Source organism: Ornithodoros turicata, chromosome 4, assembly GCF_037126465.1.
Source record: "Ornithodoros turicata isolate Travis chromosome 4, ASM3712646v1, whole genome shotgun sequence".
NCBI lineage: Eukaryota > Metazoa > Arthropoda > Arachnida > Ixodida > Argasidae > Ornithodoros > Ornithodoros turicata.
The window spans coordinates 32,568,703-32,589,707 of record NC_088204.1 but is presented as its reverse complement, the minus strand read 5'-3'; the positions used below and the strand labels follow the sequence as shown (position 1 = coordinate 32,589,707).

Here is a 21,005-nt window from a genome sequence, read left to right as displayed (position 1 = left end):
GCACGAATCACCTGCAACACGGTACGTTGATGCTTCACTAGCAACAGGACCACAGGGACAGCGACACTTCACTTCGATGCAGGCAACTCGTGTGCGGCACAGTGCAAGGGCTACTGCTGTTCGTGACATGCTAAAGGACTACTTCTCAGCAGAAGGAGCCATTCATCGTGATAGTGCAAATGTTGAGTAAAGCGTAAATGAATATTCGAATGTACGCCATCGTAAAAGTTGGATTGTTATAATTGTACCCGAGTACACAAATATTTTTTTTTAATTGTTATTAGCCGCTTTTTAAACACTTCGATGTATTGTTGATTTAAGACTTAAGCCACTAGCTACATTAACTCTCATGCCGAAACATTTTACTCAGACATTACAGTCTTCGTGTTTGCAATTTAAAAGATAGTGCTTATTTCAGGGTCAAGTAATCAGACAACAGTCAAAGGTGCAGTTTACTTTTTATTAGAAACAAACCTTTTACATTTATGTGGGCTAACACTGGTTAACTTCATTGGCGGCAACATGCCACACAAACAAAACCAAAAGACAACTATGCAGATAGAGCATTGCCCTTTTGCCCATACGACATAAGTAGTCTGAGTTGTAACTGCAGTTCCTGAGCTGAAATGCTGAGTAGCTAAGTTACGATTTATTTCAAAGCTGCTCTCTGGAACGTATGTGGGAAATGTGCAAATATTTTCCGAATTGCCTCATCTCTACTACATTACTTGAGAAAGATTCCGTCAGCCACGTATGTCTTCATCTGTGTGAATGTGAGAGCGGCTGGCAGCAGTGTAAGAGAGAATGTGTTGTTGGGTGAGTGCATGTCACCATCTTTCCTTGCATGGCTTGGTACTTTGAAAGGGACGGTAGCAAATGTGGTGTATCTTGTAGCATCTCTGACCACAAATCAGGGGGTATGGGTTACAGTCCCAGCTGCCTTTATTCAATTGTTTCATGCTGTTGGGCGTTATGAGGCATGTGTGCTATTTGTCCCTCTATATTTAATTGCTGAAAGAGGCTTGTATATATTTGACCTTTCTATGTGTTCCAGCCTCAGAACATCAATTGTCTCACATTTAATTGCCTCCGCCATTACTACGTAACCGGTTTAGTTCTGAAGCATGTTGTGAAAGGAGTCGATACAGCGTAATATGATATTGTGGATTGGGGCAATGTTTTATCTGCATTATGTCTTACTGCGTGCAACCATAGAGGATTTGTTCAGATTAGAATAGGTTTATGCTATGTGGATGACTATGCATTGTTTCTGTCCAATTCTTCTTCTAATTCATTTACAAAACTTAGAACCTGCACCTCAAACCAACTGTGTAGCTTGCTGGGAATCTTTCGCATACGGCACTCCATCAGCTTTCCAAATGTCGCACACTCATATGGCTGCTGTGCAAGTACATCTGCAATTCGGGAAAGGGCACCTGTTCTTTCATTTTGTTCAGCAGTGCTTCTTGCAGTTTTCTTCTGCTTCCGTGGAACAGGTGGTGCAGGCTGGGAGGATGATGGCACCATTTCGGGCTCCTCCAGTGTACGGTCTCCTGTCGACATGGCCTCACTTTCCACGGGAAAAAGATCAACCAATGCCTGCCAGTCCTCCCTAGTGGGACACTCATTCTCTGTGCTCTCAGTCTGACCAACAGCGTGTGGCTGCGGAAAATAGGAGTGACAAAGCTTGTATGAGAGAAATATCACCATTTTGGTCTCGAAAAACAGAGTGTACTTCTCACTCAACTGAATAGTTCATAAATGTTTCAAACAGCAGCAACCGTGACAGAAGCAAGTTACAGTTGACTCAGCCTACTCTCGTTACCTGCTGCAGACCAAGAACACTGTGATGAACATCCGGGCAGCGGTTATCCAGCAAAGACAGTGCTTCGAAATATTTCCACTTGCCGATGTACGTTACTCCTGCCTGTCCGCTTTTCGTAGCCATTTTCTTCTTTCGTTCATCGCTATACTGCTTTCGCTTTACAGCAAAATATCTCCTTACGTCGTGTAAGAAAAACATATCGCTTGATAATGTCGCCTTGCAGGCGAGCTGCCGACGCTAACATTACACATGATAAAATGGTACTACACCGACAACGCGATTTGCTTAAAAGTACACCGTCAGCCACGACTCCGTTTTTAGGGTTGTTTGCTTCAGCAGCAGCGATAGCAAACATACTTTGAAAGACAATTTTATGACACCGACAAAAACTGTACAGCGCATATACGTTTTCGAGAAATCAAATATACGAATACTTATCTCCTGTAACTTTGCCGCCGTGCTTTCGCTGCAGATCCGTCGCTATGCTTTCCCAGGAAGCTGTCTTCAGTCGTACGTCCTTGTAGTCTGGTGAGTCAACCTTCCAAAGACACAAGTTCATCTAAACAGCGCTAAACAGGTCGTAAACAGAACGATCACTACTGAACAGCTCCTGGGCAGCCTCCATGTTTTCTCCGCAGTGATCGGAAGAGATTCTGTGGGGAGCCGAGAGAATCTCTGCGGGGCCCTCCGGCGTGAAGGATTGCACAAGAAGCCATGACGTCAAGTCACGTGCACTCCGTTTGCTCTTACGTAACTTCTGTCACCCTCGCTTTTCCGCGGAGATCTCGCCTCGAAAAGTCGCTCGTGCGTATACCCGGTTACCGAAATACGCGGTGACCGAGACAGACAGCGTGGCTTCGCAGATACAATGGTAAACCACATTTCTTGTCGTGAAACAATATCACCTAAATGTTATGATTAAATACCGTTCACGTCGTACTGTATAAAGGTATGACGCTACTGTAAGTCTGATTCTTGGTGATTTCGCTCGCCAAGTTTCGTCCGACGCGTTGACTTAGTAGTGTTCTGTACGTAGCGCCAACGCCATGATTGTCAGGCTAATCGGTCTGAATATATTATTGTGAAGTAGCGCAATAAATGGTATTTTTTGTACTAAGGTCGATCATCACACCCCATGGCTGCGAGCTTCTCACAACCCTACCACCGTTCTTATTTTTCGCATTCAATAGCACCTTTATTCTTTCTATTTACATTGCAACTTTCACATGCATAACTGTACATCTGATACCAATTTTTTTTTTCATCTTGCAGCCACTGAGCTCCAGTTCCCAGTAGCAGTCCTTGCCAGAGGCAGTCCGACATCATCAGGCTTCTTCAAGCAAATTCTGGAGCAATATTAATGCCATCCTGTGCACGTCTTGCTTGCATAACCGTATGTCGCACAATAAAATACTTCATGTTACAAAAACAACCAAGGCTCCGTCGTATTCCTGTAACTCTCACTGCATTCGGACAAACGCGAACAAAAAAAAAACAGTGAATGGAAGAAAAGAAGGAACAACAAAAGAAGACGGAAAGCAGAGCAGAGAAGAGGAAAGTAGTGAGAGAGAAACGGATGACACGTCATTCGCGACATAATAAAAAAAGAAAAAAATAGGGTTACTAGTCCTCAGTCATTGGTCCAGCTCCGGAGGTCACGTGAGTTTTCAGCTACAATAGATTTCTACTACAGCTTCGCGCCCATGGAAAAACGACAGAGGAGACATCGCGTCTGTCCGGCCACGCGTGTTCTCTCGGACTGCAACCGTTGTGCACGGAGACGCTAGGGGGTAGTTTGAGGGTTTTGAATGCTTTAGATTTAGATTGTGGCGAACTGCTAATGTGAGAACGGAATGGCACATCCACCTCATCATCACAACAGCGGGAAGACGAACATAACGTGGAATCCCTGCACCTCTAAAGGACGCAGAAATCGTCAGAGAGGAAGTCTGCACTCTTACCGACGTACTGCAGGTGAACGGTAAGACAAGTTTGATTACTTTTTTGTGACTGAAGGAAGTAATGCAGGTTTATCACGTTAAGTGTATTACGTACAACATTTACGAGTCACTCGGTACGTTAGCGGCGTTTCATTGTGCAGTGCATTGCCGTAACTTGTACGTTTCTGATCAGTGGCGTAGCCACGGGGGGGCTAGGGGGGCCTCGAGCCCCCCCCCCCCTACCTGCCACGACCGACCCACGCAAATTGTGCAATTCCGAGAAGAAAATAATATATGGGGGGGGGGGGGACCAGTGTGACGATCGCGAAAGTTCTTGCAGTTCATGACGGCTATCTAAGCAGCACTCGTGAATGGTTTTCAAAGTATGAGCTTTTCAAAGTACTTACAATCTCGTGACACCACCTCATTGGACATGACAGCCTATATATGTAATCGTACTGTGAACGTCCAAATAAATTATTTTCGTTCTTTTGTTTGTTTGTTTTTTCAACCGCATTCTGCGGTGTGGACAAGTATGTGTGTGTTGTCGCACTCAGGATCAGTGGAGGGCGGGAGTTTTCGTATCGAGCCCCCCCACCCTATGTTGGAGGTCTAGCTACGCCACTGTTTCTGATATGCCGATAATCAAATTATGTGTGGTTATGCTAGTTGCCCCTCATGCGCGTCGCAGCAGTTCATTCACTGTGAACGAACATTCTTGACATCTCGAACATTCTACGAACATTCGTGACAAATGCCTTGGTGTTCAAATACGAAATCAAGATCGATTGCCTCTCATAGCAGTGATTTTCGTGCAGAGTTACGGATCATCAATATATTTTTTGTTTTGTTTTAGTTCTCCCGCAGCCATCGGCAACAACGACGCACATAGCTCAGCATTGGCTTTTGAACTGCCCTTCGATGTCGAAGCACCTAAAGTTCCAGTGAAGCCTGTCACAAGACCTAAAAAGATATGTACTGTAGCTTTTTCGAGGCAGTTCCCGAGGACAAATAAAGTTGATTTGTCATACACCATCGCTTTTTGATTGTCTGCTTTGGGATAGCATGATCGTTGCTATACAGCAAGACAACAAGCACGGAAGACAAACGGGCGAGGCTGGGGGGACGAGAGGAGAGACGAAAAACCCGAGGAGAGAAGGGGAAGGAGGTTGGAAAAGGAGGTCGGTCTGCGCATGCGCACTGGGCCCCAGCTTTTTTCCCGCGCTGGCCAGCGGAGACGCTGTGAGTGGCTCCTGGGGATCACGTGGTTTGGGCACCCGCCATTTTCCAAGGATCATTGCGTAAACAGCAGCTTCCGGCGGATGGCTATACGCACGGAGGGCCGTGGGACCCCTCTAGCGGTCGCTCTTGGCAATCCCACGCCCATCTAGTTGCACGGTCACGTGATCCCCACCTGTTTCGGTTTTATGGCGGTCTGCGCGGAGGCTTGGAAGTTCAGGAAGTTCGCGGCTGCATGAAGCATTAAGACTTTCGGGTTTTTGATTATGGTGACCTGTTCTTGTCCAGGATGCCACACCGTTCGTCGAGGAGCAGTGCGGAGGCCGGAATTACATTTCATGAGTAAGGGTTTCAAAGACTGCTGAATTTCGGGAGTGCGTGTATTCGTCTGCCTTGTCGTCGCATCTAGAAACGTAGCTAAGCACCATGTTGTCTATTTATTCCACCCAGCTTTCCGTCAGATAACTCCCAAAGAGATGCGTGGGTCTGCGCAATTCGAAGGACTGCCTGGGCACCGAAGCCGAGAACAAGCAAGCTGTGTTCGAAGCACTTTTGTGCTCAGGATTTGGACAGATCGTTGAACCGTGTGCGTCTCCGAGCGGGTGCTGTTCACCAAATATTCCCTTGGTCTTCTCAGGTAAGTCAGTAACAATTTTGTGCGGTGCTTTGTTAAATTCATATATAATTGTGCCGGCGTATAAATTAAGAGCAAACGTACGACGTCACGTTGTTCAGATACGGTCATGATCTGAAAATCTTTTAACCATTCCAACCTGCGGAAGTAAACTATATGACGCTTTCGCATTTGTTCACCATACAATCTGAATTTTTGTGACTCGTTGCCGCAGCAGGAATATGACACCCTCTAATTTAAATCTGCCTTGTGTTTCTGAAAAATAAAATAAAATAATTAACTCGCTTATTGAAAAGTATCATGTGACATGCGCTATACTAACATTAATCGAGCAGCAGAACAAGAAATGTCAAGTAATACATGCATTATGTAAAGTTTCTTGTTCTGCTGCTCAAGGAATTAGACGTTCAAGATTTGAATTCTTTTGCTAAGGTCCTGAGAGTAGTTTTAGAACTCAGTTTAGTCTCAGTATTTATTGTTTGTGTATAATTTGGTTGGAACAACTAAAAAAAATGAAATATTTCTGCTGCGCCATCTGTCAATATGAAGAACAGCCCACTCAGGAGACGATACAAGGGACAAGCCACCCAGAGCCAAGTGTGGAATGCACAGCTGTTCAGGTCCCTGCCGCATATGCAATGGAAGATGATGTGAGTTGTCCCTTCCCATACCTTTTGGATACGCATGGGTTTTTGTATCTGCATTACACACATCACTCACTCCGTTCTCTTCGGTGAAATGTTATACTAGTTGTATTGTGGCAGATATTTGACGTGGTGCACTTGAAAGTACTTAATCTGCTTGTAATTTCATCACAACATGGCAGCAGCATTTCCAGTCGCAGGTGCCAACAGTATTTGTAATAATAAAAAATAAGAGTACTAGTACCTCCATAACCCCAGATAACACCAGGGCTGCAAAATAATTACTGACCAAGGCTGATAAAAGGTTACAAATGTAGTCACGAACGTACTGTCAATAGCAGATATCCGTTCTTCAGGAGCTATCGATGAGGTATACTTGAAGTATTTTTATGAAGGTGAAGCAACACAGGTTGACCCAATTGGCTTTCTCTCTCATCTTTAGTAGAAAGATGGTGTTAGGATTGCTTAATAAAAGACGGGTGCCGAGTAATTTTTTTACTAAATAGGAGCGAAATTCGGGTCGGCTAGCTGTACAGCGAACAGTAGATCATAGTTGTTCACCCAATATCGAGCAACGACCATAGCAATGAACACCGCGTGGTCTCCAACAGCAGTGCGAAGCACATGCACCGTGCCCGTTTAATTTCGTTTGTGGCACAACCCCTCGTGCATGCTCAGTCTAGTTTTTCCTTATGTAAACGTGTCATTCTTCTCCTCAGCTACAATACGATTCCGTATATATACTTTGAAGGCACCGCTACACTGATGAAGGGATTGTTACGGATAGTGTACACTTCGAGAGGAGGGCGCAGTCGACGCACAATAAGTTCCAAACGTGTTATACATCAGCAACACCCGTTGTTGGTAAAAAATGTCGTGCTGAAGACTGGGAGGTGGTGGGTTCGAATCCTACCGCCGGCTGTGCTGTCTGAGGTATTCCCTGGGTTTTCCGAAGACCTTCCAGACCAATGTCGGCACAGTTTCCCCTGAAGTCGGCACAGGACTCATACTAATCCCCTTGTCCCCAACTCCTCCATGCTGTCCTCTCTCCGTCTGTCCACATCTGTACGCCGCTCATAGCCACAGTTGCTTCGCGGCGCTAACACCCAATCAAAAAGAAAAAAATCAACAACACCTTCAAATCATTTCTCAACGTGTCATGGTGTAATGCGGGAAAATGTCCCCCTTAAATGCGGCTCGGATGTGTGGAGCGAAGTAAACAAGGTGTTCACACCACAATTTGCGGGAAAGAACTGAGGGTTTATTCCAGTGGCGGTTGCCACCAAAAACGAAAGTGGAAAAACGTGCAGCGTGCAGGCCGCGGCTTAACGATGGCGATGCGGGCTGCTACACTGCCTCCCCCCCAGACTCCGAGAGGAGCGGTCAGCCCAAGTGACATGTCTGGTGGGGCTCAGAGAAGGCTGAGTGGGGAAGGGAGGCGGGAGGGCTACTGGGGGCTCGGGTGGCTCCACAAAGGCTGGCTTGAGTCTGTCCAGGCTCACGGTTTCTGTTTTGCCATCAACCGAGATGGTAAAAAACGCCGGAGAACGCCGGAGAACGGGGTGAGGGCCGGTGTAAGGTTGCTCAAGCGGGCGGCGGATCCTGTCACGGCGCATGAAGACATGCGAGGCAGAAGACAGCTGCTGGGGGACAAAGGAGGATCTCGGCGAGGGAACACGAGGTGAGGCAGGACGGACGTTTGCGAAAGCGCGACGAAGCGTGTCGATGTAAGTTCCGGGGGGAGTGGAGACCTCTGTTACGTCAAAGAAGTCAGCCGGGAGCCTGAGGGTAGTGCCGTACACCAGTTCGGCCGCGCTGCAGCCGAGGTCGGCCTTGACGGATACGCGGATGCCGAGGAGGACGACGGGCAAGACAGATGACCAGTGGGCGGTGTCCTCGTGGGCCATGATGGCACCCTTTAACTGGCGATGCAGGCGTTCTACCATACCGTTAGAGGCCGCATGGTAGGATGTGGTGCGAATCCGTCGCGTGCCCAGGAGTTGGAGGAAAGCGGCAAAAAGCCTCGCTTCGAACTGGGCGCCACGGTCCGTGGTGACGACAGCTGGGGCTCCGAAACGGGCAACCCAGGTCGAAAGGAAGGTCGAGGCGACAGTGGCGGCGGTGGCGTCGGACATGGGGGCCGCTTCTGGCCATCTGGTAAAACGATCGACGGCAGTTAGGAGGTATCGATGTCCAGCAGATATGGGGAGGGGTCCGACTATATCAATGTGGACATGTTCGAAGCGGGAGTCCGGGGGCAGGAAACGTCCCAGTGGTGCAGACGTGTGCCGCGTGATCTTTGACCTTTGACACGCGGAACAGGCGGCTACCCAAGATCGGATATCTGCGCGCATCTTCGGCCATACATAGCGGGTAGCAATCAGTCGATGTGTTGGGCGCGCTCCTGGGTGCGATAGGCCATGTAGTGAGTCGAAAACTGCGCGGCGGAGGTCGGGTGGCACGTAAGGACGAGGTGGAGTGGTGCTGGTGTCACAGGAGAGTAGAAGGTCTGTGCCGGGAACGGGAAAGTCGTCAAGACGCAGAGATGTTGTCGAGCTACGCAGGGCCTCAAGCTCGGGGTCATTGTGCTGGGCGCGGGCTAGAGCTTCTGACGATAGCGTCTGGACGGTGGCTACGCGACTCAGGGCGTCTGCTGGACCATTTTCCGATCCGGAGACGTGCTCAATGCGAGAGGTAAATTCGGCTAGAAAAGCGAGGTGGCGCGTCTCACGAGGAGAATAGCGGCTGCTGGCCGATCGCAGGGCGTATGTCAATGGCTTATGATCAGTTAGAATGGTGAAATCCCGGCCTTCCAGGAACTACCGGAAGTGCTTGACTGCGAGGTAAGCGGCTAAGAGCTCCCTGCCGAAAGTGCTATACCGCGTCTCCGCGGCCTTCAGGGCCTTTGAGAAGAAAGCAAGAGGTCGCCAGCCTGTTCCGACGTGCTGCTGCAGCACGGCGCCGACAGCTGTTGCGGAGGCGTCGACCATAAGTGCGGTGGCTGCATCGGGCGTGGGATGGGCCAGAAGGGTTACCGATGACAGCAGCGACTTGATGGACGTGAAGGCGTCAGAAGCAGCGTCGGTCCAAGAGAGCGGAAAGGAAGTGTCCCGGGACTTCCGCTTGAGGCTCTTGCGACCGCGGGAAACGTGGTCTTGGGACAGCATTTCTTCGAGGGGGCGCAGCGTGTGGGCACAGTGTGGGACGAATCGCCGATAAAAGTTGACGAGTCCTAAGAAACGCCGGAGCTGGCGCACGGACTGAGGTTGAGGAAAATCGATGATGGCGGCGATCTTCTGCGGAAGCGGAGATATGCCCTCGGCAGAGACAGTGTGACCGAGGAACTCGAGAGATGGTACTCCGAACTCGCACTTCGCAACGTTGACGATGATCCCGTGTGCAGCAAGCCGTGAGAAAAGGAGCCGGAGGTGTTCGATGTGCTCGGCAGGGTCTCGACTGGCGACAAGGATATCGTCTATGTACGCGAAGACGAACGGCAGGCCTCTGGTAACGGTGTCTATGAACCTTTGAAATGTTTGGGCGGCGTTCCGAAGGCCGAACGGCATGCGGACGAATTCGAAAAGGCCGAACGGGGTGGTAATGGCCGTTTTCGGCACGTCTTCGGCGGCGACGGGTATCTGATGGTAGGCCCTCGTAAGGTCAGTTTTCGAAAAGGTTCTCATGCCGTGGAGGTTGCCGGTGAAGTCTTGAAGACGCGGGAGGGGATAGCGGTCAGGAATGGTAACTAGGTTTAGGGCGCGATAGTCACCACAAGGCCTCCAGTCCCCGGTCTTTTTGGGGACCATATGGAGAGCCGAGGACCAGTTGGCGGAAGAAGGGCGAGCGATGCCGATCTCCAGCATGTGCTGAAACTCGGCCCTGGCATTTTTCATTTTCTCAGGTGCCAAGGGGCGTGGTCGAGAGAACAGTGGTGGGCCGTTCGTCACTATGTGGTGCACAACCTCGTGGCTCACGGGCTTCCTCCAGTCCGGAGACTGCGTGAGCGATCGGTACTCGCGGAGAAGTGCAGCATAGGGAGCAGGAACGGCTGGAAGGGATGTTCCGCAGAGGTCGCGACAAGGTTGTGCGGCAGATATGGCGTGGACATGAAGGTGGGTGTTGTCATCGACGAGAAGGCGGCGGGAAACGTTCACAGAAAGGCCGAAGTGATGAAGAAAATCCGCGCCGAGTATCGGCTGTGAGACGCTAGCGACGAGAAACACCCAGGGGAAGACTCTTCGTAAACCGAGGTTAACGTTGAGGAGCTGTTCTTTGTAGACAGGTATGGTAGTGTTATTAACGGCCATCAAGTTAACAGCGGCTCACGACGCCGCTCATTAAGGGATGCGGGCAAGACGCTAACAGCGCTCCGGTGTCGACAAGGAATCTAGTTTTGGTGGAACGGTCGACAACGAAGAATAGGCGACTTGCAGCTTGAGGAGGGGAAACGCCGGCCGCCATCAACGGTTCCCGGGTGAGTTTCCCGGCCAGCCGCAAGGGCGCGTACATCGCTGAGCGGCGTCGCCGAAGCGCTCATGGTACCAACAAGGTGGTGGGTTGGAGTCGTCGAACGGAGACTGGCTTCGGCCGTCTTGTCTTCGCGGAGAGTGGCGGAAACGACGGGAGCGGCTGGATCTTCTGGGAGACCGGCGACGGCTATCGGGGTAGCGCAGGGCAGCGACAGTCTCGGAGAGGCGTTGGATATCCGCTCTCACGGCAGCCATGTCGCTCGTACTCGCAAAGGCGGCAGGTGAAAGCGGCGGCACCGTGCCCTGCTGCAGAAGGCCTGAAGAGGAAGTAGGGTGGTTATGGCCGATGGCGCTTATGCTTGCTGCAGGGGAAGCGACCTCCATGACCTTGTCGGCAAGGCCGGCCAAGTCACAAAGTGGCAAGCTGGCGGCTGTAGTGAGAACCATCTGTACGGTTGGGGGTAGCCGTTGCAAAAATAGCTCGCGAAGCAGTGCTTCGTCGAAAGAGGCTGAGCGATCCGCCAGGAGAGCCTGCATGGCGCGAAGTAGCTGCGAAGGTCGTCGGTCACCGAGTTCTTCGGCATTCAAGAGCTGCTGCAGGCGCTTCCGCTCTGACATCATAGTCCGCTGGAGAACAGCAGTGCACAACTGGTCGTAGGGCGCCTGAGGTGGAGGGCTTGCTATTAAGTCGGCAACGTCCATGGCTATCTCTGGTGGTAGGGAAGAGACGATGTGCCGGTACTTGGTGAGTTGGGAAGTAATTCCAGCGAGCAGGAACTGGGCTTCGACCTGCTGGAACCAGATGTGGGGTCCTCGATGCCAAAATGGCGGCAATCGAACAGCGACGTGGGACATGGGAGGCATCGCAGCAGCAGCGGGGGCGGTTGCGCCAGGCGGAGGGTGTTGCTGGTCGCCAGCAGGGTTCATAGCAGCGGTGTTCTTTCCGCTCTCTTGGACCGACGCTGCTTCTGACGCCTTCACGTCCATCAAGTCGCTGCTGTCATCGGTAACCCTTCTGGCCCATCCCACGCCCGATGCAGCCACCGCACTTATGGTCGACGCCTCCGCAACAGCTGTCGGCGCCGTGCTGCAGCAGCACGTTGGAACAGGCTGGCGACCTCTTGCTTTCTTCTCAAAGGCCCTGAAGCCCGCGGAGACGCGGTATAGCACTTTCGGCAGGGAGCTCTTAGCCGCTTACCTCGCAGTCAAGCACTTCCGGTACTTCCTGGAAGGCCGGGATTTCACCATTCTAACTGATCATAAGCCGTTGACATACGCCCTGCGATCGGCCAGCAGCCGCTGTTCTCCCCGTGAGACGCGCCACCTCGCTTTTCTAGCCGAATTTACCTATCGCATTGAGCACGTCTCCGGATCGGAAAATGGTCCAGCAGACGCCCTGAGTCGCGTAGCCACCGTCCAGACGCTATCGTCAGAAGCTCTAGCCCGCGCCCAGCACAATGACCCCGAGCTTGAGGCCCTGCGTAGCTCGACAACATCTCTGCGTCTTGACGACTTTCCCGTTCCCGGCACAGACCTTCTACTCTCCTGTGACACCAGCACCACTCCACCTCGTCCTTACGTGCCACCCGACCTCCGCCGCACAGTTTTCACCAGAAATTGTGGAGCGAAGTAAACAAGGTGTTCACACCACAATTTGCGGGAAAGAACTGAGGGTTTATTCCAGTGGCGGTTGCCACCAAAAACGAAAGTGGAAAAACGTGCAGCGTGCAGGCCGCGGCTTAACGATGGCGATGCGGGCTGCTACAGATGTATGTTACACCGACAACCTAACATAACCAACATGGCCGCCAAAGACCACAGTTGCCAGATATCTGTAGAATTTTGCATAACCCCAAACATCCAAACTGTCGGAAGTGAGAGTATAGGAGCAGCATTCTAACCCTGTGCGGCGGCGGACGGTATTTTAGAGGAGGCAAATAAAAAGAAGACCGTCACGGGTAGATTTGATCTATGCTTGATAAACTTCTTGCATGCTGAATACGTCTTTCGCGCTTTTTTTCCCTTTTAAGTTATGTTTTCAGTGTTTGCAGTTTTCAGTTAGGTTTTCAATTCCGACAGTTTGGATGTCTTTGATTATATAGATATCGATGATATCGATGGATGTCACTCCGATACGACTTTCCATGCCACGCACTCGTGCACCACACACTGACTTCCTCAGTTAGCGTCCTACCGCTAACGACAAAACATCCCGCAGGGGGCGCCGCCTATGCGGTTGTTCGAAGCCCATAACAGGAGCAGAGGAGAATAGGGGAACTATGGGCTGTCTTAGGAAGTGTATGTCTTCTGGGGAGTTTCAGGCACGTCGCGTTGCACAAGTACGGTCGAGGCACGCAAAGCTGGAGCGATGAGGACCCCACAGGAGACGCCGATTCGCGGCAGGCGAGCTGAAATATACAGCTCTGTCTGTGTATTGTCATCAAGCAGGTATGTCATCATATGGCATCTGGGTATTGTCATCAGCAAAAAGAGAAAAAGGAGAAAAAGAAAAACACGTATGGAGGAACTACTATGGAACATCCCTAACAGCTCTGTCGCTGTCGTTTATTTGACGCCGCAGTACCTTGCATTATATATGCCAGTTTTTGACTCTGAATGTACATATGTGACATTCTTTGCTATGTGTTCCTGTACATGAGAAAATAAGCAAATACTTCCGTGCAAGCGTCTGTGTTTGTGCTTATGTTGTTGTATCTGACATGTACGTTTGTAATAAAAATGTTGGTTAATCAACAAACGTGTCTCGCATCTCTTACATTTTGAGAGTGCAGGGAAGACGAAATCAGGAAATGACGGCACGCACCATGGCAGGAACTGGGGAGGGGAAGGGGAGATAGATTGGGTTTGTGTTGGATACTGCGTCCGATATTGGATAGGATGGAGGGATGGATGTTGTGGCTTTTCCCTCTGGGATGAGCGGTATCTCGCGCCACCTAGCCTGTGATATCCCATGTTTTTCAGCGCCATCTGTTGAGAACAGCGGGCGCATCACCTGGTACATTGGCTTTCCACTTTTGTAGCCCTCCTAGCTACGGAGCGCGTTACCATTGTGCCTATGGGAGCCGGGGAGGCCTAGTACATGCAGAAGCCATTATACACTGTCCACATGAAGGGCTACTTACGCAATGCCGTGGTGGACTGGGACACAGCTGCCATCTGGACTGCTAAACAGAAAATTTAGGGAATTAGTTTTGCCAGGGGAAACATGGAGTTTCGGGACGACGAAGCCCGAGCTTCTGCGCAACAACAGGATGTAACGGAACACAACACGTTGTTGTCGTACTCTAGCTCATGCTTCTTTGTCATGGATCTCCTCCACCTACCCCTGTGTATGCGATTCTATCTGAAACGTCGAGGGTATGGTAACGGTCGTTCTACCGTATTGTGTCCCGCCCATCATCTCCAGGATGGAGAACTCAATGCAGTTTTGGAGGCGATCAAAAGTATCATAGAATACAAAAAAAGTTTCAACGATAGCGAACTGGAAGTCGAAAAAGAATTACAGCACAAGTGGAATGCTACATGACATTGGACCCACCCAGGAGGTTAACAAATGAAATACGAACAATATCAAATAAAGTAGTTCCGTAGAATGGTTTATAGCTTTCTTTAAGGAAATGATTTTGCACGAAATGGATAACTATAAACATAACATATACAGGGTGTCCATCGTAACTATAGGATTAATTTAAAGAAATAGAAAAATCGGTTTTTGCCACTAATGGCAATGTACTCTACGCCCAAAGGCCTACCTTAAGAGGGCAAGGCAAGCTTCTGCGCATGTGAATTGGTTAACTTTCGTTAATCAACTTTTTAATGATCAAAGATAGGAAATTGACCCAATGAGAACTCCCTCCGGGTCACTGGTAACATTACCGTTCTCAGAACCAAACATGAGACAGGAAATAAACGATCCGGTGGTCATTTTTTGACGCTCAAGTCGAAGCGCTGCCCTTTTAATTTCCTCGGCATGCAGGGGATGCAAAACGTTCTCGCAGCCAGGGGCGGATCTAGACCCTCGTTTTTTTTTTGTTTTTTTTTTGGGGGGGGGGCGGTTTCCTTGTCGGAGCGCGTAGTGGTGGAGAGGGGATTTCAATGTATAAACTGATGTTTTTTTTTTTGGGGGGGGATCGCCCAACCGCCCCTTGGATCCGCCACTGGTCAAGCGGGGAACAGATTGCTGCGACAGGGGGATCATCACACGTGACGATGCCGTGTTTCGTACTCGATTGTGGTTCTGTCAAACTGCTCGCTGTTTCTGCGCTCGATAGCTGGCCACGGCGCGGTGCCAGGTGTACTCCTTCCGCCGCTCCGTTTAGAGAGCCTCTGAACTCTACCAACTAGCTCGCCGACTGTGTCGGCATAGAACAGCGATTTTAACGTGTTAACGGCGTAACCTTTCTGTAGATGAATCAGATAGGTCAGTATCCAACCAATACGACTGCTGTAACCTCGGCTCGGTTCCGCAGCATATAGGTTGGTCCGCCACTGTTTCATTTTTTTCCCTTTTTTTTAACGTGCGCACGCATTTCTTCTTGCCTGCGTATTTGAGGCTTCATCTCAGAAAGCGTGTTTTGGTGCCTGCGTGCTTTGTGGACGCCTACACTGTGTGGTGTCGTCGTCGCCGTCAGAGTCAGAAAGTGAGTTGTACTCGACCATCTGACAAGTAGAACAAGTATTGAACACAACATTGTAGAAATTAAGGCGTATGAAATGAATGACGAGGCCACCAGAGTTATATCGGACGATCCCACATTTTTTGTCAAACGTTTTAGGCAATATCCAACCAACTCGCGTAAGTTCGTCACTTTTTCTCGCTGCTTCTCGGCTGCACACCGACATAGAGCAGACGACGTTATGCGTACATCCGCGTTGGCGTATGACTGGATGTTACAATTCTAAAAACGACGAAACAATGTATGGAGGTATCTGGATGGCGGTATTTTCAGTCGCCCATATCCGAAAGAAGTACGTTTTTGTATTAACGCTGCGCCCGTTATTGAAGCCGAAGTATTGAACAAGAACTTGCAAATCTAATTACGAAGCGTAGAAGAACAATATTACCCCTATTACACAAGTACCTTAATAGCTCCCGTGAGCAGTTCTCCATTCCTTTAAATTATTTCCAATTCTACATAACACGGAGACGTCCCTGCCAAAGCGACAAGTCTTTCTCTGGGGAGCAGCGTCTGTATTGCGATTCGCAACACCGACATCGTGTTTGTTTTGACCATCGGGCTCGCACCCTTAGTGTTGTCGTACTCAGTCACTTCGAAATTTACCATGATCGAATGTTCTTAAGAGCTTTATATGTGGACAACAGAATGTGCCACCTGCATCGTGTAATTGCCGAGCACGGCATGCCGGCGAGTGTGTACTTTTCTGGGGTAAGACCCTGTACATATCTACTTAAGCATAAATAGTGCGTCACAAGGCAAAGCGCTGTCGTTTGCTGTTTCAATCAATCGTCGACGAGTACAAAGAAAATCGTCTTCAACAAGTAAGCGGGGCATATATGTGTGATAGCACTTGCTTTTCGTGTTCAGAGATAACCGTTAGACCACACTTACTTAATACATTAATGAACGACTTGGACTGACTTACTCTTATATTCAGATCGATTTCTGCAAAACGAAGTCGCACAATAAATCGTACTACAACCACGGAATGCAAGATTATGAACGCGTGACGTTCTTCTTCTCTTTCATCCCATATACGACATGTATGTCCGCCCTCTAGAGAAATTCACTCTTACAGAGAACTTCAGAGGAAGCGGGAGATATTTACGCATCAGACGTGACTGCAACATCTAGAAAATTTGCAGGAAACGGAATATGTGCAATGTAACTATAGGGTGTCTGGTCTTCCCGGTTTATCCGAAAAAAACACGTAAAACATACGGCGGTAAAGTTAAAAGCCGTTTCGATTCACAATCAATAAAACCCCAGCGCAGGAGGACACTTAAAAGACGACACAGACCCAATTTTTAACCATTTTCGCTTGGATTCATCCCAAGAACTCCGGTTTGGGGGCCTTCCATTAAAGGAGTGCTGAGTAAGAGCCACGCCCTCATGACTGAATGACGAGCGTCGTTTCCTTTTGTGTCGAGATGGCCACTTATCGCCGATTACCAGCAGTCCCCGCGACAAGGTAGTCATTCTTATTGTCCTAAACACATTGTGCAGCTGTGTAAGTCTTTTACTTAACTATGCACGAAGTATCCATGAGCTGGTGAGCTGCATTCTTGACCTAGAGAAACATCGACAAGTTGACATTGAAGTCACTGAACAGCGATGACATTAAATAAGGAGATTTTGTGGTTTACTATGATTTTTACCAATATATTTGGTAAGAGAAAAACTTTAAAAACCCTAGTGCCGGGGAACACAGATAGCACAAGACGAACACAGCACTGAACTATAAGCAAGTGAGGTTTATTGCTGTGGAATGTTTTTTTTCTGCAGCGATGACTTTCAGTAGTCACGTGACCCATCGGGAAGGCAACAAGGCTACCCCGTTTATCGCGATCCTGTTAAGAATTTTCTCATCTTTCCTGTGTAATCCAGTGACGCGGCTGACCAGCTTCAGTAATGAATCTCACCTCATTTTATACCAAATTATCGAATCGTTTTCCTCGATGCAACAACAACAACTTTATTTTCGACCTTGGAGAGTGGGGAGTTTCATCGCCACAGGCGATACTCTACCCCATTGCTGGATGGAATGGGGGGAATAAAATACCGAGCCCCTTCACAATAACGATCGAAGTCCGATGGTGTCCAGAAATGTCAGAAGAGCTTTAAGCGAAGAGCGTTGCTGGGCTGGATTGGGCCAGGGACCAAGCAATTTCGATAGGGAGAAAGGGCGAGAGTCCAGCTGACGAAGAGACTCGGAGAGTGTGGTTCGGGAAGGTTCGTAGTCAGGGCAATGAAGAAGAATGTGCTCCAGATCCTCAAGAGCACCACAGTGGCAGCAGGTGGGAGAGTCAACTTGTCTCAAGCGGTAACGCCACCTCACCTCACCTCAGAAAGGTTTTTCGAAATATTCCTCACCTCAATTCGAAATATTCCTCGATGCAAAATTATGCAACTTTATTACAAGATGATGACTGGGGAGTTTCATCTTCAGGGGCGATACTCTACCCCATTGCTGGTGGTGATGCGGGGAATGAAATGATGAGCCTCTTCACAACAAGGATCGAAGTCCTACGGTATCCAGAAAGGTGAAGAGAGCCTTGAGAAGAGAGCGTTGGTGGGCTGGATGTGGCCAGGGAGCAAGCAATTTTATGAGAGAGAGGGGGCGAGAGTCTAGCTCGTTAGGGAATCTGGAGAGTACATTTCGGGAAGGTTGGTAGTGTGGGCAACGGAGAAGAATGTGCTCTAGATCTCCTACAGCACCGCAGTGACTGCAGTGGGGAGAGTCAACTTGCCTCAAGCGGTAACGCCACTGTGCTGTGAAAGCCACGTCGAGGCACATTCGATGAACTAATGCGGCATCTTGACGATAGATGTGCCGGGGCATGCGAGGCGTGCGAAAATAACAGTATAATTAAATAAAGCCCCACAATTTTCGCATTCCCTCAGTAAACAGACCACACTATTCAGCGACTCTATTCGACATGATGGCATTTTTTACACTTCCCAGGTCAACTTGGAAAAAGTGCAGTCTAGTGGTACGGACCAGCGACTAGGATTTTCATTTTCCCCTTTTTTCTTTTTTTGTGTTAATTATGGTTTCCTTTTTGTTCAAAGTGGGAAAATGGGATCAGGGATGACATAGATACTATCTTCTTGAAAGAACAGCTATTTGTTACGCGAACTGCAAAGGATTTGCCAATAACTAAGACAAACACAGCACTTCGTGCAGTACACTGGCACGTACGTACCTACTTTGGCACGTACAGCGAAATGAATGAGTCTCACTTGGTTAGGGAATGTGCTCTGTTGAACATAGTAATTAATTACTAGTCATAGACGAGACTGAGACCCCTTCCTGGGTGCCACCAGTGTTCGTTAATGGCTACTGTTGGCCGAAAATGGCCCGTGTTGTTCTTTTTCTTCTTTGTCATGATCTCCGAAGAGTCTGAAGTGTCAGCATGTGAGGTGGCCACAGCCACAACCCTCACTTCCGCAACCTAGGAAGAAAAGTTCGAAGTGCAATTGAATTGCAAGCGGTCGTAGTAAGCAGGTGGCATGGGATAATAGTACATTTTCAGTCTCGGAATGGTTATCCCGTCGATGTCCCGCCATGTACACTTTTGCCAGCCAATAAGTAATATTGGATAATTCTGGCCTGAAAGCACTACTGGCTAGCTACACACGATACCGCTATATTTTCTTCTTTTGTAACGAGACTTTCCTGTACCATGTTCAGATTTTTGTAACCTGAAGAAGTGCAGTCTCGTGCACGAAAGTCTCGTTACCATGTGTAAATAAATAAGTTGCTCCTACCGCTTAATATCACTGTACGATAGCATGCCAGAAAGTGCGTGTGTCGCAGCAGAAGACTCCTCGTCAACAGATTTACCGGAGTGACCGCCGTCCTCACCAGTAGCTGGCCGTGCCCGGAAGCGAAATTCTGTAACGTAGGCTAGCATACGCATAGGAGAATGCGCTGCATCCCTATTGGTTGGCTGTGCGCAGCCTGAAAACCTGCGACCGCCAGAAACGGACGGAGTCGTGAGTACGCCATCGCGGCCAGTATGACGGCCGGTGTGTGTTTACTAATTGCAGTGGGAACTGATTTATTGCGAAGGAAAGGTGCAAGGAGCACAGAAAGTGCATGGGAGATCAACTATTAGATGGTGGACGCTTTGTGGTCAGCCTGTTTCCTGTGGTTTCCTGTTGTTTGGCATGTGTGTGTGTGCAGCGCGTAAGCCATGTAAGCGCCTTTGCACAAGTACGATGCACCCAAGTGTCGATAAGGTAAACGGCCGCTCAAGATTCACGAAATAGAAGCCTGAAATTCGTTGCGTTCTCAATTGCACTTCTCACTTGTGGCCATCGTTGTTACCGCAGGTAGTGCAACCACATTTCGGCTGTGTTATTCTTGCGTCTTCACCCGGCCCTTGAAATGATCTTGTAGCTCGATGAGCTTTTGCAAACACTTCGATTCATGAAAAATGCAACAGTGACACGGAGTGGTCTTTTTACTTTTAAGAAGACAAAAGCAGTGGCAGATAAGAACACTGACATATGTACAAATTCGTGATACAAATGACTATTCGAGCATTTCCTCCTGCAGTCATTCTACTAGTGCGTTACGGCTTGAAGTCGCGTCAGTGACACATTTCCCATATGATTGACTTACCCTTCGTCAACCTTTGTAACACAATACTGTCTACTCTCTGCTGTGGCATGTGCCTGTACTATCAGCCAGAGGGTGGTTCTAGTGAGTTCATCCCCCACCCCACCCTAAATCGTATTCATGGTAGTGAATTTCGGAGAGGAAAACAAGGGGGAATCCTCCTCCCCATGTAAAGTCCTGATAGAAACCCCCCAGAAATATTTTCTGACAACCATCAGCCAACTACTATCAAGTCAAGAAGGAAATGGTACCCCATAGTTAATGCCTAACAGCAGAGTGGTCACACACTATGGACTAATTTGTAGACCACTGGATGTGTTTGAAATTGAACTTATATTTCTACTTCCTTGAAACGTCCCGGAAGAATTTCTGAGACTCAGCACGCCGTGTGAGTAGTAGTGTATCAGCTCAAGTATCCGGAAACTCACACAGTCGCCTGGACGCCATTAATTAGCAATTAGAGCAATTTGGGACCCCCCACAGTAATTAGGATCATTCAGGGAGTCATTACACTAATTGGGGATCATCTAAGACACGTCCAGACCACTATGTGAGTTTCCGGCTACTTGAGCTGATAAAAAATAAAAAAATAGGTAGAAAATAAAATGAAAAGATAGAAATAGAGTGGAGAGAAGGAGTTTAGTTGAAGATCAACGACGTCATCTTGAAAAAAGCGGCCCGGAACGGCCGCTGACCGTCGCTGGCGACGGAGCACAGAGTCAGGTTGAAAAGCATCACAGCACCAGTTCCACACATCCTGTGACGTCAGCTGTGACGTCATCAAGGCATGTCTGGGCAAGTTAGGACAGCTCTGGACATGCAAGGAGAAAAACACTTGTAATACAGAGGCTGGGAAAGCAAGAGTATGCAAACCATCAATAGCTAACAAGAAAAAACAATTAGTTACACAACAAATGAGCCCACCAG

The 21,005-nt window shown here is 48.9% G+C and overlaps 1 protein-coding gene across 1 annotated transcript in view; it reads right to left on the bottom strand.

The window, feature by feature from the left end:
• LOC135392296 (ESX-1 secretion-associated protein EspK-like) overlaps positions 1–16,439 on the bottom strand; it is a 61,106-nt gene extending 44,667 nt beyond the window's left edge. The window contains exons 1-2 of the mRNA XM_064623013.1: positions 16,377–16,439; positions 13,895–13,936 (exon numbers count right to left, since the gene is read on the bottom strand). Of these exons, the coding sequence (XP_064479083.1) occupies positions 13,895–13,928 (34 nt within the window). The 5' untranslated portion in view covers positions 13,929–13,936; positions 16,377–16,439. The remainder of the gene's footprint in view (positions 1–13,894; positions 13,937–16,376) is intronic.
• Positions 16,440–21,005: the final 4,566 nt, after the last annotated feature.